This window comes from Heliconius melpomene, chromosome 9 (assembly GCF_056956725.1).
Source record: "Heliconius melpomene rosina isolate 202511_hmr_F chromosome 9, ASM5695672v1, whole genome shotgun sequence".
Lineage (NCBI taxonomy): Eukaryota > Metazoa > Arthropoda > Insecta > Lepidoptera > Nymphalidae > Heliconius > Heliconius melpomene.
Genome location: NC_140397.1, coordinates 3,663,995 through 3,688,871, shown reverse-complemented (window position 1 = coordinate 3,688,871; position 24,877 = coordinate 3,663,995). Strand labels below are relative to the sequence as shown.

At 33.2% G+C, this 24,877-nt stretch overlaps 3 protein-coding genes across 3 annotated transcripts in view; 1 reads left to right on the top strand and 2 right to left on the bottom strand.

Moving 5' to 3' along the window:
* The window catches only part of Trmt61 (tRNA methyltransferase 61), a 55,903-nt gene extending 39,723 nt beyond the window's left edge, over nucleotides 1-16,180 (bottom strand). The window contains exons 1-4 of the mRNA XM_085189887.1: nucleotides 15,900-16,180; nucleotides 15,132-15,288; nucleotides 14,324-14,466; nucleotides 13,631-13,760 (exon numbers count right to left, since the gene is read on the bottom strand). Coding sequence (XP_085046013.1) covers nucleotides 13,631-13,760; nucleotides 14,324-14,466; nucleotides 15,132-15,288; nucleotides 15,900-16,094 — 625 coding nt within the window. The 5' untranslated portion in view covers nucleotides 16,095-16,180. The remainder of the gene's footprint in view (nucleotides 1-13,630; nucleotides 13,761-14,323; nucleotides 14,467-15,131; nucleotides 15,289-15,899) is intronic.
* A 203-nt stretch (nucleotides 16,181-16,383) lies between these two features.
* On the top strand, nucleotides 16,384-19,735 carry MED24 (mediator complex subunit 24). The gene has a single exon (XM_085189886.1). The coding sequence runs from the start codon at nucleotides 16,552-16,554 to the stop codon at nucleotides 19,489-19,491; it is 2,940 nt and encodes a 979-aa protein (XP_085046012.1). The 5' UTR covers nucleotides 16,384-16,551; the 3' UTR covers nucleotides 19,492-19,735.
* A 415-nt stretch (nucleotides 19,736-20,150) lies between these two features.
* Nucleotides 20,151-24,877, bottom strand: part of dysf (neuronal PAS domain protein dysfusion) — a 118,841-nt gene continuing 114,114 nt past the window's right edge. The window contains exons 10-12 of the mRNA XM_085189882.1: nucleotides 21,487-21,810; nucleotides 20,818-21,338; nucleotides 20,151-20,510 (exon numbers count right to left, since the gene is read on the bottom strand). Of these exons, the coding sequence (XP_085046008.1) occupies nucleotides 20,464-20,510; nucleotides 20,818-21,338; nucleotides 21,487-21,810 (892 nt within the window). The 3' untranslated portion in view covers nucleotides 20,151-20,463. The remainder of the gene's footprint in view (nucleotides 20,511-20,817; nucleotides 21,339-21,486; nucleotides 21,811-24,877) is intronic.

The following is a 24,877-nucleotide window of genomic DNA, read 5'->3' as shown; positions in this document are numbered from 1 at the left end:
TAATCTTAAATAACATAATTGATTATACAGAACAGTAATTAAGAGACATAATAAATAGGCGGCCGAGATAATCTCTATTATAGCCTCGTTAATTCATTCATGGCATTATGGGGCACAGCAAAAATTATAGATAACTCATTTCATTTGGAATATAAAAGGCACCGACCTTACAACACTATAGTATATAATTCAGATTACAAATTGTGAAGTTCAAACGGGCGAAGCCGCGAGCGGGTCGCTAGTAATAGATATGTATCTAAATTTCTAAGTACATAGTTATCTTGTTATCTTATTTAATATTAATTTACTTATTCTTACGAAACTTTCGGCCACGCTTTGTCTTGTTAACTGAGCGAAGAAATTACAAGTATGTATTAACAAATAATAACTCATTTCCCCGAGTGGGAATCGAACCCATAACCGTCGTGTTTACAGTCACACGCTCCTACCACTGCGCTACGACGGCCACGAACCAAATAAATACATAAATGAAACATTTGTATCAAATACTATAAACCTAAGTTATGAATGTCGAAGTGGTAGATGATGAATGCATTGGGCAGAAATTGTAACAAATAACCATTTGTAGGTGGAAACAGTAAATACATATCAGATATGGCCTGCTGAGGTCCATTCGACGACGGTAGAGCACGCCGACGCCGCGCGCCCGGCCGGTCGCCCGAGGACATGGATAAAATTGTTTTAAAATATACAATGTAAACTAATTGCTAACTTAAATTAGATTAGATAGATGAATTTTGTTCTAGTGACATATCTTTGGTAAGTTATGGTAAGGCTTATGGATATATTATAGAAGTTAATAATAATTAAAGAAGTTAAAGTAAAAAATGTTTATTATATTTGCTGTTATTAAGTTCTTTTTTCGTTTATTTGATGGTGTAAATAAAAATAAATAAACGTCAATGTCAAAATAAGAAATGTAGATTTATCATTACACTGTATCGCGTTCCCATTGAGACATTTCCGTTTATCACTTTCCACCGAATTGCTTTGTTACTAGAGCGAGGAAAATGAAAAGTGTAAACATTTCATTTCCTCATGTGGGAATCGAATCCACAACCCGTCGCATGCCCCTGCAACGACTGGTCTCGAAGAAATATAGACAATCATAACAAGATGATCACAACAACCAAAGCTTATAAAAACATTACTTCGCTGTTCCCCAAGATAATTTATGTTTAATATAATTTAAGTCGCATAAAAGATGATTTTCACATAGCATTGCAAAAGGCAGTCAATTCCCCTTCATAGTTCATAGCGTACTTTTCTATTACTATACACAATAAACTATCGCTGACACTGACCAGAACAGAATTATAATACCAATTTTATTCGACGATAAAATACGGACAAACGAATTTAATGTCTCGATAGCGACAAACGTTTACGACGATAACTCGAGTTATATTATTTAAGACTAGCGGACGCGCGCAGCTTCGCTTGCGTATTTAAGGTTGAATTCTAATAAACCATGAAACATGTGTTCAATGAAATATTATTAAGAGTCTAAATTTCAAATTTTATAAAAATTGATGGCGATTTAAGAATTTTTCCATACTAACTTTCAACCCCTATTTCGCCCCTTTAGGGTTAAAATTTTCCAAAATCCCTTCTTAGTGGATATCCAGATTACGAAAGTAAACATCTGTCCAAATTTCACGTTTCTACCATGAGCGGTTACGGCTGTGCGTGCGTCTTACCTCAGTCAGTGAGGACAAGTCCTTTTATATATATAGATTGAGGCCGGTGGTGGCGCAGGAGCACAAAGTCTGACAGCAAACGCCACTGGGCGTGGGTTCGATCCCTACTCGAGGATGTGAAATATTTATTTAAATTTATATTTCCATTTCTTTTCTTCATGGAGAAGGTTCTCTCTGCCTAACCTGCTGTGTGCGGGATACTGCGTGAAGCTGATTTAATTTAATTCTAATATTAGATATTATTTGAGGCCGTCATGGCGCAGCGGCACAAGGGTGTGACTGTAATACGACGGTTGTGGGTTCGATCCCCACTCGAGAATATGAAATATAAATTTAAATATATATTTCCATTTCTTCGCTCTGACGTCCAGAATGCGGCGGAAAGTGGACACCGGAGTGTCTTAACACTATGATCCCTCTGCCTACCCTGCTGTATGCAAGATACAAAGACTAAAAGCCAGCACTATAATAAATTCCCACGCGAAACCAACTTAAAATATAGACAGAAAATAATAAACAGGCTGCAATCGGTGTAAATAACCAGCCGACAGCAGCGTTTACGGGCGACGTCTCGCATATTGAAACTATATCATTTCCAAGTGACCCCCACGGACCCCCACCTGGTCACAAAATACAAATAATTCCTCTAATGAACTTTGATTAAATTGTGATTTATTATTTTAAACGTCTATCCTACCCGCTGAGGGCGAGTTGTAAATTATTATTTTATAAGTACTAAATACAATAGATTTAATGGTTTCGTGAATCATTATAATGCTGAGATATACGCATGAAGCTTGGACTGAAAACAACGGGGCTATATAAAACCTATGAATAGGATAAGGCAAAAAAATGGATGAAAGAGAGAATGGAGAAAATCATTTATGTGGATTGTCGATTTTTAAAATTACAATGCCAGAGGCTGTAGGCGTAGGCATCTGCAACTGTAACAGGACAGTATGTGTGGGTTCGATTCCCATTCGAGGGATGGAAGTATACTTTATTACTAATTTAATGTCTTCGCTCTGGTACCAAAGCAAAAAGCGGTACATTAAGTTTCGACAGTCAATAACGCAATGTCATGAAAATTTGCCGGAAAATGGGAAACAAGGTTCCTTCTACCTACCCTGCTATATGCGGGATAGAGCGTGAAGCGTGAAAAAATCAATACTAACAATAAACCGAATGCTAAAATATGAACATACAAATTATAATTTTATATCAAAATGTATTAATATCACAGTACCGAGATAACAAATCGCCACGTGCCAAACTCGTATAGCAGATATACATATAAACGCGAGTAGTTAAGACGTGCGGTATGCTGGGAGCGGCGAGTCAAGGTAAAGGGTCGTAGAAAGGAGCTTAACGTCTAAATTAATTCTATACTATTCTATTCTATATAGATATTACAACTACAGAGCCTATTGTTCTGGTTCTTGTCTTATGTAAAACAGTCATGGAAGTTATGATAGCCCCTGATAGGTTCCCAGTGATTTAGGCTGCAGCAATATATCAATCAGGTTAGATAACGTGATACATTGAATTATGGTATTATTTAATGGTACCAGATTCGATTTTGGCGTTGTGAAATTATGAATTATCGAAATTTAGTTTAATTTATGTATGTACGTAACAATTGTTGACAGCGTATAAATATAAGAAGAAATATTGAGAAATATATATCAAAGAGACTTGTTTTGTCATTCAAAATAAATAATAGCCAGTCAAACGTTCGATTTGAGTCATCGTTGATGAACTAGAAATTGATAAGACCCTAAAACTTATAAACAATCAATCACAAATATGGAATTCGATTTAGTTGGCGATAAAATACGTACGCAGATAACACCGTACTATAAATTAAAGTTAGTATCGTAAATAAACTAGTGACCTAAAAGCAACGAGAGCTAGACGCCAAACATAAGTTTTACATTATGACAATCTAAGCAAAAATATGGCAACGCTTTTGGACTAATACAAATATGTCATTTAATTATGTATAAACTGAGATAATTATAAACGAAGTGAATTTAGGCTTAAATATCATTATCTGGTTGAAATGATAACTTGGCGCAGCTGTCTTCTAACATTTTGACGTGTTGTCCTGGCTTGGCCTCACTTGGCTTACTTTGTACGTGTTGTTCTGGATTACTTGTTCTGCATAAGACTTGGCTTACTTTGTATCAAATATCAACATACCGTAAATAACCGCCTTATTATATAACTTAAATGTTTTTATAATATGGTTATATTTGGTATTTTGTATGTTTGCTAAAAAAAAAACCATTATTTTGATTAGTACAGATGGGGTTACTAAGTTAGAAATATAATGTATAATTAGCTTCACGAAGACATAAGAGCCAATGATCTACCTAGGACGGTTATTAAATTCTATATAAAGTTGCAAGGCAAGGCATGCCGGTATTAATGCCAGGAGACAGAAGAAAAGAAAGAGCTTTACGACACTAACTTCAAAGACACTATTAGTAGAGTCCTTCATTCATGTATTTATGAAGCTATATAAAATGGATTTTGAATAAAAAACTAAATATTATAATTATATAAACAATTCATTGAAAACCAATGCAGCTTTCCTACGCTTATTCGGTTATACTCTTTCAATAGTTCTTTCAACAATAGAATAATTATTTGCCAAGACAGAATTCTATAGAATAAATATTTTTTAAGGTACTATGGCACCTTTATGATAGAAAGATATTTTTTTAAGAAAACCATAAACAAATTTGAATATTCCTATACCCCCGAAAGATAACGGTTTCGATATAAATTTTCCTATATATGTCTAAGCTTTAAACAAATATTACGTTAAAATTAACTTTTTTATAATACTGTCTATTTTATTCTCTAAATAATTATGTACTTATTGGATATAAAGACATTGACAATATTAGAAGTAAAATAAATTAGTTGCAGCATTTTCTCACTTTATAAATTAGCTTATCGCCCTGATAATATGCACAGATAATTAACAACGAATTTAATTGCAATAGGTACCTAACGATTAATTGTGTTTTAATTTAAACAATTTATCGTCACACCTTACATATTTCAATACTACTACTAGAACTATTTATCAAGTTGGAATTTGCATAACATCGATACATTTAAAATTGTTTACTTTGTAAATAAATACCTTTTTATTTATATATACTCTCATAGTAATAATAAACTTCGCCTTAGGGAGAATGAAGATATATAAACTAGAGTGATGGCGAACAACGAAAGAACAAGAGGTCTAAATTAAACCTTATTATTTCAAAAATATTTATATAAAATCTTACTAATATTACAAATGTGAAAGTTTTATGTAAACGTCACAGTATATAGATACATCAGAATAACATATAGTCCTAAATTAATGTAAAAAAATTGGTTATAATATTACAATAAGTTTAAGCGGACGAAGCCGCGTTTGCGCCGCAAGTAACATTTCATATTTTAAAATTTATTATAACCCTTCAAAAACCTTAAAACAGCTTAAACCTATAAACAAATACTTTAGACACCAGTAAATAAACAATATTCCTATATCGCCAACGAATTAGAAAACACACAAAACAAATTCATTATAAACAGACATTCTATTAGACTATCGACCAGCTCGGTTGTAATTCAGTTAGGCAAACAAAACGCTGTATTAGTCATATGCTCTATTGTCCATAGCTGTCGGTCCGGGCTTTATCTTAATTGACCACCATTTGATTTAGTGGCGCAACCATTACCAACTTTAAAACAACCCTGAGGAACACCTACCTGAATCCTTATAGCATCACGCATAAAACTCAAATTAGAATGGTACTTGGTTTAAAAATTGGATGCTCTTTGGGAAACATTCACAACTATTAGAACTTCATTGGAGAAAGTTTTATAGCTGATAATTCGATCTTATTACTATTGTTATAAAGAATACCAGCGAATTGCTCGACAGCATTGTCAAGTTGGTGGTGGTACGCTGGCCGAGTAGCGCCCGAGGGGACAGGCTGTGTCATGTGGCTATTACACTTATGACATGTATTTGGAAAGTAACAAGGATATAAGATTGTTATCTTCGAAGTACGCGAACCGGGTACCCCTGGGGGGTGCGAGAAATATGCATGAAATATGTATGTATTCGACAATCCCCCGATCGTTATCTGTAATTGCTGGATTTGATAATTAAACGCGTTAGAAACGTTGCGTTAAGTTATTTATGGGCTCGTGTCTTAATAGAATTGGTTTGGAATCGAAAAATGTCGTTATTATTATTAAGGTATGTAATTGTACTGTGTAATTCAACACGGAACATCATTATTTCTTTAAATTTTTTAGAAAAGATATAAACTTCACGCTGTATCCCGCATGTTGCAGGGTAAGCAGATTTAAGCTCAGTGTTAAGACACTCCCTACTTTCTGTCTTACTTCGTGCGAGTGAGACAATGAAAATACTAAAATATCTGACTTCTTCGAAAGCGAATCGAACCCAGAACTCGCGACGTACAGTCCACACAATCCGGCCACAACTGACCCCAAACACTAAAAAGATTAATCTTCCACATTGCAGAACAACTATTGTATCAGGTTCTCGAGCAGCTCGTGCCTAACAGCTGTTTTGAATGAAAAGACACCGTGGTTGCCGATAACATTGTCAGTTATCAGAGAGTGTTGACACTTGACCAGTTGCGATTGTATTGGAGGTTGGAACTGTGATGATAGCCGAGACGCTGATTTACGACTGAAGTCTATGCTTGTAGATGGATGATATTTGAATGGAAATGGAAATAAATCGTTTTATATTGCATGTATTTACTAGATTACGCTACGAACAGGTGTAAGAGATCAATGTGTCCATTGATGTGTTAATTTAGATGTTTATATTATATGGTTTTAGAAGGTTTCGTTGAAATAACATAGATGGAATAGGTTGTATTAAATCTATTTGCTTATTTCATGATTGAGGCATATTTAAATTATTGCAATCGTTTTATTCAATTCTTATTTTTAAGTGTGATGTAAATATTTAGAGGCCAGTCGCGCAGCGGCATAAGCGTATTGGGTTCGATCCTCATTTTAGGAGGAAATCAGATACTTTACGGTGCTTTCATTTTCTCACTGTGGTAACGAGGCACAGTGCGGCGTTGAGTTCTCAACACGCAATGACTAAAGAATTCGGCAGAAAATGGGAAACGGAAGTGTCTTAATTGGGACGGAGTGACTTAACTCTAGGTTCTCAGATTCCTTCTGTTTACCCTGCTAAGTGCAGTATAGCGTGTGAAGCTAAAATAAATAAATATTTAAATTATTGTATTCTTCTACCTAGTATTTCGCAGCTGATGCGTAGATCTTTTACATAATGGCTATCTATAATAATGGCCAGCAGATATACGAGTGCAACTGACGTTTCCCAAAAAGGGTATTATAAATTATAACAAATAAATCTTATAATTAAACGAATGCAACAAAAAGATAAATAAAATTACACTTCAAATTCATAGAACCATTTAAAGGTTGACTCTCTTTGTTGAAGTACAATAAGAGCTATTTTTCAGGAAAAAGATAACGTCCCAAGCGAGACAGATGAGGTAAAGGTCTGTCTTATTAGACTTTAGCTGGCTCTACGTCTAGACCACCAGGGAAGAGGGCTCGGTTACATTGATACGTCATGTTCCGAGACCAGGCATTTGTAAGTGTACTAAACGCCGCGATTACCGCGAGACACTTAGTAAGTGCTGGTTTTAGTGCTGGGATATCATTAAAAGCCTTATTTGTGGATGTGTTTCCATTTTATTAGCTAAGTGAATGCTGATGATGTGAATATTTCTTTTATGGCTTTCATTTTTGAGGAGTTGGTTTGTTGGAAAATTGTGCTATTTCTCAAATGAAATCAGAGGATTGTCGATTCGATTGATTGTTGAAACTAAAATATGTTGTTAAATTGTGTAATAAAATTGCTAACCTCGTTTTTTAGGGTTCCGTACATGAAAGGAAAAAATGGAACCTTTATATTTATTATCATATTTAGATAATATTGTTCAATAACATTGATTTGTTATAATATTGTGATAATATTGTACAATAACTAATCTCAAATTTTCAGGTCTACGATCGTTTATAGAACAGAAAAAATCAAGTTAAAGCAATCATATGCTTAGTAAGTTACATACTATGGTCGTAGTGCATCGTTTTTTTGTATTTTGTATAAAATTGGCCACGTAATCAAAAGTTTTATGGTACTTCCCGTGGACCAACAATTCTGAAATTTGGTAAGAAGAGGGAATACAAAATGAAAATGAAATATGAAAACTAAAATTTGACAACTAATAAATTATACTTTCCGTTGACCTACAATCCTGAAATCGGTACGGAACGACTCGATAGGCGAGTTCGATTCGCACTTGACCGATTTTTTATTAAAATAGATTATACAAAAAAAAATAGAATAATTTACTCTGTTCTACTTCAATCAATATTAACAAATCGAAAATCCTCATATAAAAAAAAGCATAAATAGTACAGATAATTAGCCGTACAAACTTACAAAGACGTATTACCTTTTCATAGTTTGAACTTTGAACGTGGTTCACAAAGAACACTACGCACATTTCTCAACTATTGTTAGCTTAGGCCTTAGACCATCACATCGCCGAGTGACCATTTATTAATAAGACATATTTGGACAACGGCCGACGGGCGATAAATAAGTCTATAGAAACCATAGCGAGCCGAACTTCATGTTAGATACGCCTGTGATATAGAAGATATTTAACGTCCATTGTAATAGTATATGAGGAGTTTTGGAGGGAGTTCTGTTATGTTGGAATATTGTTTGAACATATTGACATATGTATGTAGAAGTGCCGTTCTAATTCTATACAATTTATTTTCATGATTTTGTTATAAGTACTCCGAGAGATACTTATTAGTTATATCATAATTCCATTCTTAAATCAATACAGCTTCACGCCGTATCTCGCACACAGCAGGGTAGGCAGAGGGAACCTAGTGTTAAGACACTCCACACTTTCCGTCGAATTCTGGTGGAATTCAAAGGTATTGAATTATATACTTATTTCTTTGTTACATTTGATCTCTTTGAATAAATGAAATTTATAATTTACTTCGAGCGGGATTTCAATCCATAGCTATCGTTTTCCATTCAATAAGGCACACAAGTACACTGTTAAGAAAGAATTAAAAATTTTAGATCTTGCTTGAATTTTTTAACTAATATAGTTATATTCTAGCAAAACATAGTGTATTAAAATGAACGTATTACCCAGTAGTGATTACGTCAGTTGCATAGTTTGCATGTTATTATAATTATAATTTTCATAAACGGTACAAGAAAATATGTTTATATTATGATAATGATGAGGAAGCAAATGTCAATCACTATCATATGTCAATGTAATAAAGAAACTTCGATCGACGGTGTAAATGAGAGGGATTTTTCTTGGCTCTCGGCGTTGAGTTACGCTACTTTTCCCGCAATGCTTGCAGAATTCGGCGGAAAATTAAAAGCGGAGGGTTTTAACACTGGTTTTCGTCTGCCTAACCTGCTGCGTGCGGGATACAGCGTGAACTCCATTTCTATACATATTTAGAAAGCAATTATAAAAGAAAAAGTGTAATTTACTAATACAATTATATAATTAGACATGTAAATGCAAAGAAGGGTTATATATCCACAAACTCCTTACGCTTCAATAGTAAAATACGTTCCATAGTAACTTGCGCTGTTAGCGAATCCGTAATTGAGTGCATGTTCCCGATCTCCATACCTTGAACTTTGTTTACGCATCGGCTGTAAGGTACGACTAACGAAAGTAGTATTTTATTTGGTGCTCCCTTACTTTGTGTCATTCTGGCCTTAATTATTTAAAGATACATTTATAGCATGAAGGCTAATTAAAATTATATATTTGAATGTATCTTTACGAAGTTGGTCGCTGTTCTGCTTCACGCTGTATCCCGCATACTGTAGAGTAAGCAGAGGGAACTTAGTGTTATGACACTCTACCTCCTATTTTCGGTGTCGATTCTTAGACGAATTCTTTCTCATCGCTGCGCTTTGCTTCGCCACCAGAGCAAAGATTTCTCCCTAAATGGGAATCGAACTCACAACCTGTCGCGTTTATCCCTGCACCACAACGAGTCTCAATAGGATAGGTATAAGATATATATTATAATTAATTTAGTATTAATCGATAAAATAATAATTTTTTTGCACAAAATCAGATTGTTACAGAATTTGAACATACCTATGTGCTTCTATAGGCTATCTCATCCCTTTGAGATATTCTTAAATTGTAATAATTTCCAATATATTAATTTAATTATATAAATTACAAAAGTAGTTCACTGCTTGAAAAATAATTTAAAGACTAGCCTATGATATTACACTAGATATTTATAATTTACTATAACATATAAATTTTGTTGTTTTTGTGCAATTAAGTATATTGTATTGTATTGTATTGTATTGTACTTAACGTTCCCAGTCTGTGCTATTCCTAAAAGAAATGCGTAATTGCAAGTAAAAGAAACTTGGGTTACCATATTAGCGGTCGCATAATGACGTGCTGTGTTCCCAAAGGTCTTTTAAATTCAAAGTGGTATTTCCGATTATCTTAGGCTTTAGCCAGCGCCACAAGAGAAAGAATAGAAAATTTGCTAACTTTTGTTAAATGGACCGTTTATTTTGAGAGTGGTGTAAGTCCATTTTCTTTTGTTTCGAGAAAATTAAAGGTTAGTATGTCGATGATTATGCAATTTCATTTACCGACCGATTTTAAGTTGTTCAAAACATGGGATTTTTTTTTGAGAAATTAAACACGGACTACTTATATATAAAAAAAATACATTAAATTAAGCATGAATTACGTGATAGCTCATTTTTCTCAAAAATGGACTTACACCACTTTCAAAATAAACGGTCAAAATTATAGATAAAATATTATAGACTTTGAATTACATGAGGCCGTCTTGGCTAGAGGCACAAGCGTGGACTGTAACGTGACGGTTGCGGGTTCATTCTTATTCAGGGGAATGAATTATTATTTATTAATATTTTCAATTCTTCGGTCGGGTACTAAGGCAAAGGACACGAGTTACGTTACGCAATATCTCGAAAATTCCGTGAAAAGTGGTGAACGGTGTTTCTTAACACTAGGTTCCCTTGTTATATACGACATATAACATTACGCTCAAAAAATATTACCGACATTCACAGCAATAGTAATGAAATAATACAATATTGGCTAAATCTTTTAAATTGCCATCTCAGCATTAGCTTTATACAATCTATATTTTATTATCTGTGACAAAAACACCAATTACATTAGTACATTACATCACTACGTAAAAAGTCACTGTCATCCAACAATAGGGCAGCAAAAAGCCTGAAGGCTATATAGGTATATGAATAACAAAATGTGTCATTTATTTTGCGACGGCGCAAGAGATGCGTATCTACGTTTTATAAGGATCTACCAATTAGGCAAAGTGATTTAGGGCTGTCAGTTTTATATTTGTTCAGACATAAGAGTTTTATATTTATAAAATTTACAATATTTTATATTAAAATCATTTAATTTAATTATTAGCTTTGCTAATTCTATAAAAAAACATCACTCACATTATGAAGTATATATTTTTTTTTTTTTCAAAATCATTATTAGGCAAAGAACATAACTAGCATAATTTTTAAATATCTTCGTGCATCTCTAGATTCGTTAATTCATTAACTCTGGTAATAAAGAAAGCGGGTTTCGTTTGTGTTACGAGAACATGAAAAGCATATAATTTGTTTTAATGTAATTAAAAAAAAATTGCTTCACGCTGTATCCCGCACACAGCAGGCTAGGCAGAGCACTGCGTTCCCCGCCGAATTTTTGAGGCATGTTGAATGGCGGAACTCACCTCCGCAATTTTGCCTCGATACCAGAGCGAAGAAACGGAAATATAAATTTAAGTAAATATTTCTTTTCCTCGAGAGGGAATCGAACCCACAACCGCCCGCGTTACGGTCACACCCTTATACCCCTGCGTCACGACGGCCTTTAATTTCAGATTGAACTCGTATATTTAACTTTTCACTCGTAAAATAAACGAAAGTCAGACAGCAATATCCTAAAAACAAATCGATATTATACAATCATTTCACACTCGCATTCACACAACCCTAGCGTAAAATCTAAGGTTAACCGAGTCGAAGTCAATGAATCGATTTTAAATTCGTTATCTAGTTCAGCACTAGCATGTTTAATGAATAGAATAGAATAACTTACAAGCGGATCGGTATAATCGACACTGGGCACTCAGATTGCAATCGATATAGATTTATAAGGATCTGTGGTTTCCTTCTGTGATAGTTTATCTTTATCAAGATGGCTGCTTTCGTTGGCTTCACTAATGGTATGTATCGTGTATTGTGAAGTCGGTTTACTAAATTCACAATTACATGGGTTCTCGTTGTATTGATATGGCGTATAATTAATGTTATACAGCTTTCATTTCATGCTGTATCTCGCATGTAGGTATGCATGTTTGCATGCAGGGTAGGCAGAGGGAAAATAGTGTTTAGACACTCCGTGTTGATTAGTTACGTCTTGATTGGAGGGATCAATTCCTGGGCTTTGGTTTTGGTGTTAGAGCGAAGAAATTAAAATATTAATAAATAATAATTCATTCCTCCGAGTGGGCATCGAACTCCTAACCGTCGCGTTACATCCCCTTGTGCCCCTGCGCTATAACATCCCCATATAATAATTTTATATGATACATACAACTAGAAGCTTCGATCAAGTGAACTATATGACCACAATTGGGCAAAATTAAACTTATATCATTTTCTCTACTTTACTGCTACTTTCCATACAAATGTTTTATTTATAAACTGTTTTATATCTAAAAAAACCTAAACAAAAAACAAATTATATTATTATTAACCATTTAAAACGTTAGATATATTTTCGCCATACTTTATGACTTTATTAACGATTCAAACAAATGGATTGTGTCTTAAACGGATTCGTTTGGATTCTATTTGCATCTAGATGAAGTATTTAAATTACTAATGGTATAACAGGTTTAACAGATTCTTGGTTGTGTGATTAATTGTCTATTTTGCTAAATAAATACCAATATTTCTTATTCAATTTATATTATATGTATATTTTTTAATACTCAATTTGTAAAATGATGAATAAATTTGAAACAACACTATTTACAAAAAAACATTAAGACAATGCTTATAGAATTCGGCGGAAACTGGGGAAAGGAGTGTCATAACACTAGGTTCCCTCTGTGTCCACCCGCTGTGTGCGGGATACAGCGTAAAGCTGATAATTTTTTTCTATTAAGAAAATGTAACATTTAAAAATATTAGCGTTAGAAAATAAAAACCCCTAAAGCCGTTTCATTATGTTACGATTTTGAATTTCGAGCTCGACATTACATTATTATTTTATTATTTGCATTATTTTACATTATTACTAGTTTGCACTAGTGACCCGCTCGCGGCTTCATTACCTACTTATTAATTTATTCTTCTAAATTACTGACTTCAGTCAATCAATTAAATAAAACTTTCACTTATTATAGCTACAACATTTTATTTATTAAACGATTGAAATAAGGGAAGCTCGCCAAAACACAACAGTGAAAACTGCAATAAAATCGGCTAAGCCAATTATGAGATTAAAGTAAACAAACGTACAGAAAAACAGACAAAATTTTTGCTTGTAATTTCTTTGGAGTCTATTAGGTAGGTACGTTATTAAATTCCACCGATATTTATTCGTACCTACCATCCTTGTAGACAGACACCAATCAGTTACGATTTTATTACATTATAGAAATAAATTTACGACAAATTATAAGAATGATTTCTACTACAATGAACATACCTCTAATCTTCATTGCCTTAACGGCATGAACAACACCTAGCCAAGGGCTGGGTAGATCTAAGAATACGGCACTTGCTTTTCCAGTAAGGTCTTCACCGAATCCATCTGCTAGTACGTCTCTGTGACCAGCCTGTTTGAAATTTTCGAGATAATTTTGTACTAAAATCATGGGCCAATGAATAGGGGGCCCAGGTGGCCCGGGCCTCACCCCATAATACCCACAAACTTTACTAACAATAAATTTGCTTTAACAATAAAAAAATAACGTTTACATGTAGGTATATATCTTTTCAAAGCTTAACTTCAGACCACCCCCCAGAAAATATCCCAGATTCACCGATAACTAAAATAGTACTTTAAATTATTAAATACATTTCTAGAGATTTTCTAGAATTAATCATCAAAATTTACTATGCAACTAATTACCATAATATATCGATTGGGCATCTTCGCCGTATAGAAAGGTACGCAGATATTATCGATACATCCCACTTTCCGCCTACTTTGGAGACACTAGAGACAATATTTAATGGCGGAACTCAACGTCACGTTTTGTAAGCCACGGTGGGGAAATGAAATAAATTATTAAAGATCGAACCCACAACCATCAGATTTCAGTCAGATGCTGTTCCATCCGTGACGGCTTCTAAATAAGAAATTACCAAATAACTAATTAATATTTAATATACTAACCGTAACAAATTCAGCGAGTCCATGAGATTCGAATTCTTCCTCAGCTACTTTAGCCCTGTGATCGTGAAAGTCGAATGTGTACACGTGACCGTGCGGACGTACGCGGCGAATTAACGCGTGAGTTAACGAACCACTTCCTGTGCCTATATAAAAAAATGCTTATGTTTAATACAATATGAATAGTAATATTGTAATAGAAGTAGGAAGAGACCTTGCTTGACCTTCGAGAAAATGGTATCGTTGATACTGGAGAAAGGCCACTTGAAAACCATTAGGACCTCATGGAGGGTATGTATGAAGAGGTTGACAATAGCAAATAAGGCTAAGGACACATGTAGAGACTGTAGCGTTTAGCACTCCATTTTCCCTGGCTACCTAGAGAAATATTGTGATGTTTAATGGGAATTATGGTACAACCTACATCTGTCAGTCCATGATATAATACACTTAAGTCCCTCAACATCGGCAGTATTAGGTTATATTAAAAAAAATATTTTTTTGGTTAATTTATGAGCTTCCTTAAGATAGATGTTTAAAACAGTGCACTTCACTGGAAATACTAAGCTTGCTTATAAAAAAACCAAACTATGAAGCTAAAAAATTATACATATGAAAACTTTTATTTATTATGTATTTAATAATGCTGTAAAACTGTGTTTGTTGTAAAAATGAAAGAATTAAAACAGTTAGTAAGAACTTCTTTTAAATCATTAGACTTAAGAATATAAGTTTTCTAATCAGATTGTAATCATTTGATTAAATCAATTGGTTTTTTTTTGGGATGAGAAAAATATCTTCCATATCTTACCTGCTTCAATAACAACGCTGCCAGGAACTAAATCCAATTGTAATAATATCATACTAATATCCGGAGTGTATATAATTTGGGTCCGATGTGGCAATGTCAATGACCACAGCTCTGGCGTAGGTTGAAGAACATGGCCCCAACCTTTCGATAATTCTACCTAAGTTTTAAAATAATATCAAAAGTTAAAGGCAGCTTCATCACTATTTCCTCCAGGCAATGAAGTTTTAGAAATATTTATACAGAATTTAATATAAATATTATAAAAATTCTTACAAACAAAAAAATATATGTATTGAAAATACCACCATATATGTATTAAGTATCCCAGATGTGGGTTTAATTAGGAAACTAAATAATTTAAATTTTCTTCCTTCATTAAAAAGACAAACAACATTGCATCAAGTTCAACAAATAATACATTTCTCAAAAGTTAGTAATCAAAAAGTTAGTATAAAAAGTCTCTGGCCACCCCCCTACATATGGGATACATTGTGAAGTTAATAAAAACTAAACCAACATACTATTTAAATAATATATAATTCTATGAATAATGTTTAGAAGTAGTAAAATAAATATTTCAATGTTCTATTTTGTTTCTTTAGTAACGATATTTATTGTTAATTTGATTTTACTAAATTTACTTAAGCAAAAACATAAAGATATAAACATAACCTAATTGTGCAGTACACATTGGGAAAATAATTTATACCCCATACAAAGCCGGATATACAATTCTGTTTAAACTTCATATATTCAAAATTGACTTACTCTGCTTCCGTACTCAATGCCTATTAAATTTTTGACTTTTAGTGCCCCGAATGTTGTTTGGTACACATTCTCAACCATTTCCCCTTTTTTATTTTTTATTTCAGGCCGCACATCAATGGCGTGAAGATTATTACTTAAGTACAAGATCACTGTATCTCCTTCATCTATCTTTTCTTTATAATTTCTAAAACTCATTTTAAAAATTATATACACAAACTTTAAAGTTTAAACGATATTCCTGTTTACTAACAGTTGACTCTACATGTGACTTTGACATTGACATGTAATGGCTGATTCCGAATGAAAAGGTATTTAATAAGAACATTTTCTAATAATTAGTGGTTATTTTAATATTTTAAAGCAAAAACACGTTTTTTAAGACCAAATATTATATAAAATATATATATGGTTTATCTCATATTCGGTTCTTGAATATAGGACCAAGATATAAATAATCTGTAACAAAACTGACTGTGTATGATTTATAAACGTCACATTAGTATATTTGTAATTATGGGTAAATAGTGTTGTTTTAAAAGGATTTAGTGGATTAGGATTTCTTTAATATCTACGTTTAGCTTAATTTAAAGTGTAAGATTTAGTTATGAACAATTAAATAATCAGACTTTCATTAGAAGGGTTCCTAATAAACATGGTGAAAATGGATGCATCAAAAATTACAAGTAAAACAAGTTCCCTTAAAGCTTTAATTTTAAAAGCTTGGCGTGAAAGGTGGACAGATATACAATGGGGAATAAATATTAAAACTATTCTGCCAAGAGGAGTTAGCGGAGATTTGTATAACCTGGCTGATTGTATTCTTCAACAGGCCATGGTTGGCTGTGGAGCTAATCAATTAGTTATTTCGTATCTCAAGCATTCTTTAGCATCACATTTAGTGTCATACGCCGCAGTGTTGCAAAGGATAGCCAAGTTTGACGCTTTCCATAAACCTCACTGTATTTTAAGTTTATTGGAGTTCCTTGAGAGTTTTCTTGACAGCATAACATGCCGAAGTAAAATGGAAGAGGAAATATTGGCGTTTGCCGTATCATCAATAATTTTATGGTTACTCCAAGTCTACCATTATTCATTAAGTAAATATCCATCTTCTAATCCGATACAGAGTCAAGAATTACTTGAGAAATCAACATTACTATTAACTTCAATAGTAAATTCAGATTTTCTTATAGCTATGTTTTATTTAGCAAAGCAAAATGAATCTGATGAATATAATGAAGTCACAAAGAAATGTCAAGAGATAACAGCTTTTATGATGATGAATACACAGTTCAAAGCTCCAGTTACAATCCATGATACTTTGCAAAAGATTTGTAATATGGATATAGAAAAAATTGCCCCACTGAACAATAAACCAGAGGCTGTAAGTCATTGCTTACAAGCTTTAATAGCTGTAAATGTTTTGGCAAATCCAAGTGCCGATGTACATCAACTTTCAGGACAACTGATAATGATACAAAGAATTAAGGCTTACCCATTATCAAGACTATATTGTGAATTGATTAGAGCATGTTTTGTATCCCTAAATGATGCCAGTAAGGATGCTTCTAAACAGGCTCTTTGGGCGGCATTTACTTTCCTTAAACTACCACAAATCATAAGTTATGTTCATAATATTTGTGGCACCAGTAATAAAGAAGGAGACGCATCAGCAGAAGTAATTGAAGCATTTGAAAAGTTATTACAAGGCACTCCCTTGCTAGATGTTGTTGATGCCAAGAATTCTTGCAATAGTATTGTTTCACTATTGGAACCTTTGGTGAAATTGAATGTTATATCAGAAACTCAGTTGGCTTATTTTAGTCAGAAAAGGGAAAGCAAAGATGTTAAATTACAAAAACTAGAACCAACTGGCCTACAAGGTTCAGTTCCATCTTTCATAACTCGGGCAGAGCCGACATTGGCCGGTATGCTTAAAACAATGGGAGGTGATTTTCATAAAACTCAGGATTCCTTGTACCCAATGCTATGCCAAATTGTTGGTGGAACAACATTAGACACTATACTCGCCGTTGCCACAGTAGAGGGAAAGTTAAAATTATTTGCATCAAGATTAATTAAATTTAATGAATTTGCTCTCCTGACAGCTAGTGAAAAAGGAGCATCACAATCAAAAGTTTACATATTTGATATATCATTTTTAATATTATGCTCTATTGTACAAGAGTATGGAGCTGAAGCTGTTCTTGACGAAAATGGAGACTCATTTTTTGAACTGTGGGTTAAGGACTGTATGGCTCACAAAGGTGTTTATAAATCACCTGATCAAATTTTGCAAAAATGTGATTCTCAGTTAGTTGACATTTTTATTCATCACCTTAGTGCTTCAGATTTTGACTTTAAGAATACTAATTTAAAACCACATGATTTGTGCACAAATGTGGCAGGTGTTATGAAAGAGGTTTTATTTGCATGGGAACAGGGTTCAATTTCCTCTACAGATGTTAAGCGAATGCTGGATTCAATGAGACAGAAAATGGCTTCCCTAGCAGTATGCGCTTCAGTTTGGTTGTGCTCTTACATGAATGTTGTTCATCAAGAAGCATTCATTAAACCCTTAAATATGGTACAGCTATTTTCCTCAGCCCCAAGTGAAGTTGAATTAAGTCAAATTGATAACTTCAAAGAAAGGGCTCTGTTGATGTGTCAGATTATAAGAAAAATGCAATATGACATTCATCCTCCAGTTCTACCTAAACCTAAGATATTACCTTTTTCACATTGTATTGTTTCTCGTCAACCAATACTAGAGCAGCTACAAACAGTGTGGGACGATGTTAAAACTAGAGGATACTTACACATAGATGCCACTCATATTGTGAAAAGTCTTTTAAACACAGCTGGTTCTGTATGGTTCGTGACTAATCTCATTAAAGAAACTCTTAAATTCAGATATCAAGACGACTTAGATAGATCAGTAGATATTGTTTTGGCGATGTTTTACTTAGATATTGAAAAGTGTACTGAAGCCCTCTTAACACACGTACTGCCTCAGTATTTGTATAATGCCAAGTTATGTGATGAATTAGTTGAACCACAATCGGCTATATTGGCAAAATTATGCGTATATGCTATTTACGCGGCGCTTGAAAGCAGTATGACGTTTAGATCTACAACATCTAGGAAGCGTCGACATGATGATTCAGAAGATCTAGATGCAATGTGTTCTTCTAATAAAGTAAGAAGGCTAAATGACAACTCCTCTGATTCTATGTATTACTCCCAAGGACAGAGCGTCCCAGGAGCCAATATTCGAGAACCTTTACAAACAGCTTTGGATGTATTGTATAAGTCATTTTTGCAATTAGCAGGGAAAAATGGGGACGTCACACCTCAAACACAGTTTATTTTCGAGTTTTTGGTATATGCTGTACAATGTGGACAAGAAAGAGCTCAAGTTGTGTTGCAGAAGATGCCAAGTGAAATTGTTCCTACGTTGATAAAAGCTTTACCAGAAAATTTTAATATTGCACTGATTTTAAGACTTTATGATTTGTCTACTCCATATGGTAGGAAAGATACAGCGAGGGATCTTTGTTTGTTAAGGAATATGCGTCTTAGACCTGAATAGATAAGGTACATATTAATGTTTAATTAGTTTTATATTATTTGCTGATTAGCAATTTATGCAAGACACTTATTTCTTTCTCTAAAATATTTGTAAAGTAAAAAATACTGTTTTGCATTTATCAGAAAATACTTCCTTAATAAAACATTTTTTTAAATTAAAATTGTTTTGTCTAAATTAAGTAGAAAATTGTTATACCTACCGTGTATACCACGAATTGTTTAATAAACACACTTGTAATAAAAAAGATTGTTTTTAATTATATTTTCCTTTATTTTCATAATCAATTTTTAATTTAAATTCTCCTTTGCCATTAACAATTATTTAATAATATAAACCTGTCTTCTTTAGAATATTTTTTACAATATTAATTAAATAATCTTAAAAATCTATACATATAATAATTTCAAAATATTGGACGGATAGGACAGTGATCGCATACAACAACGAAATTATGACTGCAATAAGAAATGAAAAAAATATTTCTTCTTAAAAATTATGAAGTATAAATCTCGAAGTTTCAGCGATTATTTAAGAAATCTTTAACCTGGCTCCATAATATAAGAAATTTTATGCCTTTTTATAATTAATTGATCCAAAATTAATAAAATGATTAATATTGTATTTTAAAAATATATTTTTTGACTGAGGTTTTAATTTTAAACTTTATGATATAAAATCGTTTTATTACTATACTTTAATTACAAGAAAAATTGAGAATTGCACAAGAAATAGAGACAGATCCTGTCTTTTTTTAACTAAATTTTATTAATTTATTTACATAAAATATACATAATTACACTAATTCCTCACATTTAATGTGACATTGAGTTTGTACACGCTATTTTACAAATTCTTAATAAACACATCACAGGAGAGTTCCAGAACGCTTACCTCATGTGGGTAGTTAACAACTAAGAGTATAAGGTAACAATATATTATTCTATATTTATATACTAAACAATATTATTCTAGTTATAATGCAGGTTTCTTTGCATTTGGTGAGTCGGGGTGGGGACGATCTGGAACAAAATATATAATTTAAATATTGAAAATTACAACTTGATAAACTCTAGACTTAAGATTAATCTTAAGTGGCAAACACGTGTGACTGAGAAAAAGACAGGTTGTTTGTTCGATTCCCACTCGAGTAAATGAAATATTTAATATTTTCATGTGTTCGAACTGGTGTTGAGGCAAAGCGCGGCGTTGAGTGCTGCCACACAAATGGCAAGGTCATCAAAATTCGGTGGAAAGTGATACAGCGAGAAGCTGAAAAAAAATTATATAGGGCAAACATTTAAAAAATATATTAAAAGTTATCAATACCTATAGGCCTTCTAAGATTTTCATCTCTAATAGCATCAGGTGTTTTGACTCGTATTCTGGTGCATTCCTCCCCATCATTTGCGAACGCCCTCTGACCCCTATTCCAATGATAGGAACTTTCAGTTGTGACTGTACTACATCTATTTGTATGTGGAACATATTGTTCTGGAGACCAATCGAAGACGAACGTGTGATAATTTTGTGTGTAAGCTGTAGGGGTTCCTGAAGGCGTTGGAGGGGTTGTAGTGACGTAAGGTGCCAAGTCTTGATGGCAAACATCAGGAACTTTTTGGAGCGCTGACTCCGACCACGTAGGACTAGGATTCCACTGGTCCATCTCGGTTTCTGTTATATTATAGTTCTTGGAACCAGGTCTTCGATTGGTTATCGTAGCTGTCGCTACTAATGTGTCACCATTAGATGTTATGTGAGGGGATATGTTTGTGATGGGTGTTTTATCTTCTGATTTTTTTCGTTTTGCATTAGGTTGCCGTGTATCTTCTACTCGCAGGTTATGGTACCTGGAATAGAAATCTAAAGTTAAACTTGGGGTATTTTATCATAAGTGTAGAATAGTGGTATAAATATTATAGAAAATACTTTTGTACATATCGATGTCAAGTTTTCGATTTATATGGATGATAAATAAAAAAACCATTTAAAGCCTACCTGTTTTCCTGAAGGGACACGGAGTAGTCGACTGGTCCATTATCATGCCTCTCATAGGCATAATGTATGGGAGTTAAATGCGGTGGAATGTGTGGTATATGAGGTTGTACAGAGGAATTTGGCATAGCAACTGGTTGATTTCCATTTATACAGACTGGTGGTGCAGTATACTGTATATTTGAAGGATACACTTGTATATCTGGTGGGGGAGGTCCATACATTCTGGTAGCTGCCTCGTAAGCCAGCCCATAGTGCAGTTTCGACTGAACAGCATAATAGTGGTAGAGCCACGGGTTTGCTTTCATCACTGCTGCTTCTTGTTCACTGTTGGAAAAGAAAGTTAAAGTATTATACTCTATCTATCTATTTATTCTATATAATATTTTCATATATATTATTTTTTTTGCAATGGAGCGATATGAAAGTACTAGACTGCGTGCGATGATTATGGCCTTAAATCTCATACTGTCATTTTTTTATATATACGAGTAGATAGCTATGGACGACGATGTCCGTCCACCTTCTATCTATATATTTTTTTCATTGGAAAAAACATTTAAAAAAAAAAATTAAAATCAGTGTCAAAATCACTTTTTTATACTAAATATAGGGAAAAATAATTCAACTAACAATTCAAAGACCAAAAATACCATAAGTACCTTTAAACGTAATGTGAGAATGTATCTATTTATAATGAAACATCAATATAATTATGTTCAAACGATTCTTATTGTTGATAAGAATAGCATATCACCATATCTACGACTCTGTTACATGCTTTACCCATTAGTAGAAACTGTGAATGGGAACCACTAAAGTTTAATGTTTATATTAAGTAGTGCCGCCAGCTTTTGCGCCTTGTATGTGAAAATTATTTTACAATGCATAGGGCTATGTAAAGGAGTACGGTCGAGCTAAATTATTTCCTTTGATAAAGCCAATAATCGTTATACTGTTAAAGTTTATGTTGGGGTTTGATAAACAATGTTAATTTTAAATTCTAATCTGATCTGAGGCTCGTCGTGGCGTAGGCTCAAGTGTGGATTCGATTCCCATTCGAGGAAATGTAATATTTAATATTTTCAACACGCAATGCCTTCAGAATTCGGTAGAAAAAGTGGAGCTGAGTGTCTTAACACTAGGCTACCTCTGCCTACCATTACAGCCAAAAAAATCTATTCTTCTTGTAGTGTTTCAGATTTGTTTGGCTAGAATTTATTTAATTAGTCTTATCTATCATTGTAGAGATATATATGCAAAATCTTTTATCTATATATATAAAATCGAAAGGTCACTCACTCATGACGAAATCTCAGAAACTACATATGCTAGGAATCTCAAATTTTGCATAGGAGTTACTTATAGGACGTAGGTGCTCGCTAAGACGGGAATTTGCAATATTCGACTTCTAAGGGGTTGTTTTTGGGGTTGAAAGTTTGTATAAAACTTCGTTATTACAAATGCTAGGAGTCTCAAATTTTGCATAGACGTCACTAGGACGTAGTCATGGAGACAGAAATTAATAATGACATAGTTCACGCGGGTGAAACCGCGAGCGGACCGCTAGTATTTAATATTTTCAACACGCAATGCCTTCAGAATTCGGTAGTAAAAGTGGAGCGGGGTGTTTTAACACTAGGCTACCTCTGTCTACCCTGCTAAAGGCGATATACAGGTGAAGCTAAAAAAATCTATTCTGAAGGTAGTGTTTGAGATTTGTTTGGCTAGAATTTTTTTAATTAGTCTTATCTATTATTGTAGAGATATATATGCAAAATCTTAATAGATATCGAATTGCTTTACCTAACAATATATACTTATTTCTTAATAGAATTTCATGTGTAATTGTTGCTACCGAAGTATTAAACTTGTTGTTCTTTAGTGACCTTTAACTTTACCTCAAGCATTGACATTACCTTTTAGATAGTGGATGCGGGGAAATGTCACATAGTTGGACTGAGCCCTGGACTAAAGATACAGACGTGGGGGAAATGTTTCTGAACTTTAAATACTATTAATGTTAGCTATTGTAAATATTCTAGTGTTAGTAATAAATAAACTAATGTTTTAAACAAAATTTTATATTTACATGTTTTCTACGTATTTTTGAATAATAATTATAATAAAATTAATTAATTTCGCTTCACCGTTACTTGAGAACTTAGTGTTAGGACACTCCGTTCCTATACAACAGCTCTCAAGTAACAGTTCTGTTATTGGAAACTGAAAATTGGTTGCATTTAGTTACATCTAAGCTAAATAATAATTTGTGTATCAAATATATATGGATATTTTCAAATCATTTTAGGCAATATAGAATATCGTTAAGTACCAATAATAAAATTTTCTATTTAAAAGGAAAGAAAATCAACAACTAATTTTTGTTTTTCATAACTTATATATGTATATATAGAATAAACTTCGTAAATATCTTTTTCTTATATTTATATGAAAAGATTAATTAAGATGTTTAATTTTATTATTATAAATGTCCTATTAACACTTTTGAGAGTGACAGTACCAAGATGAAACTTTCAATATGTTTTGGACGACAACAAATCGTTTACTATTCGAAGATAACTAAGAATCAAAGGGTAAGGTGGATAAGGGAACGCGTACACACGTACTGCATAATGAACTTGACCTTATTGAATTAAACGTGGTTTAATATTATATTGTTTTAGGTACAAGCGGGTGACTGTAATGCGTCGGTTGTGGATTCGATTCCTAGTGGAATATATTATTATTTAATTATATTTTGATTTCTTGGCTTTGGCAGCGTTGAGTTTCGTCACTCAACATGCTATGCCTCGTAAATTCGGCGGATAGTCAGAAATGGTGTGTCTTAACACTGTGTTCCCTCTGCCTACCCTGCTATATGTGGAATAAGTTTCTTTTAGCCAAAGTTTATTTTAGTTCATATTAATATAACCAAAAATAATGTTTTTTACCTTTGTACCTACGTAAGTCGGGATTATTTTTAAAGATCGAACAGAGAGAGAGAGAGAGAGATTTAACTTATTTCATTATACTGTGATGTATTATAGGCTATTATAGTAGCTAGTTAGTTAGTATATGACGTCAATTATAATGTCGTTCTGTTTGTAGAGGCTGTTATAATAATTTTCATTATGAATTGCGTGTGTTTAGGAAGAAATCTTACCTGGCTGGCAGCTGCAGTATCGCATAGTAATAGTGTAATTAAGGTCCGTTCCCCCCATAACAAGTTGCAACCTTTGCCCTATGCTACAACCAGAATATACTGCTTTATTTTTGCAAACTCAACTAGCGATTTTTATGAAAGCAAATAGAAAATACGAGAAAAAACTCGTTTTCCTACTTAAAACAATAATATAAACAGACATTTTAAAATGTTAAATAATACAGTTTG

What these genes read in the sequence shown, in the direction of transcription:
- MED24 (XM_085189886.1), top strand. Translation starts at nt 16,552, where the DNA reads ATGGTGAAAATGGATGCATCAAAAATTACAAGTAAAACAAGTTCCCTT.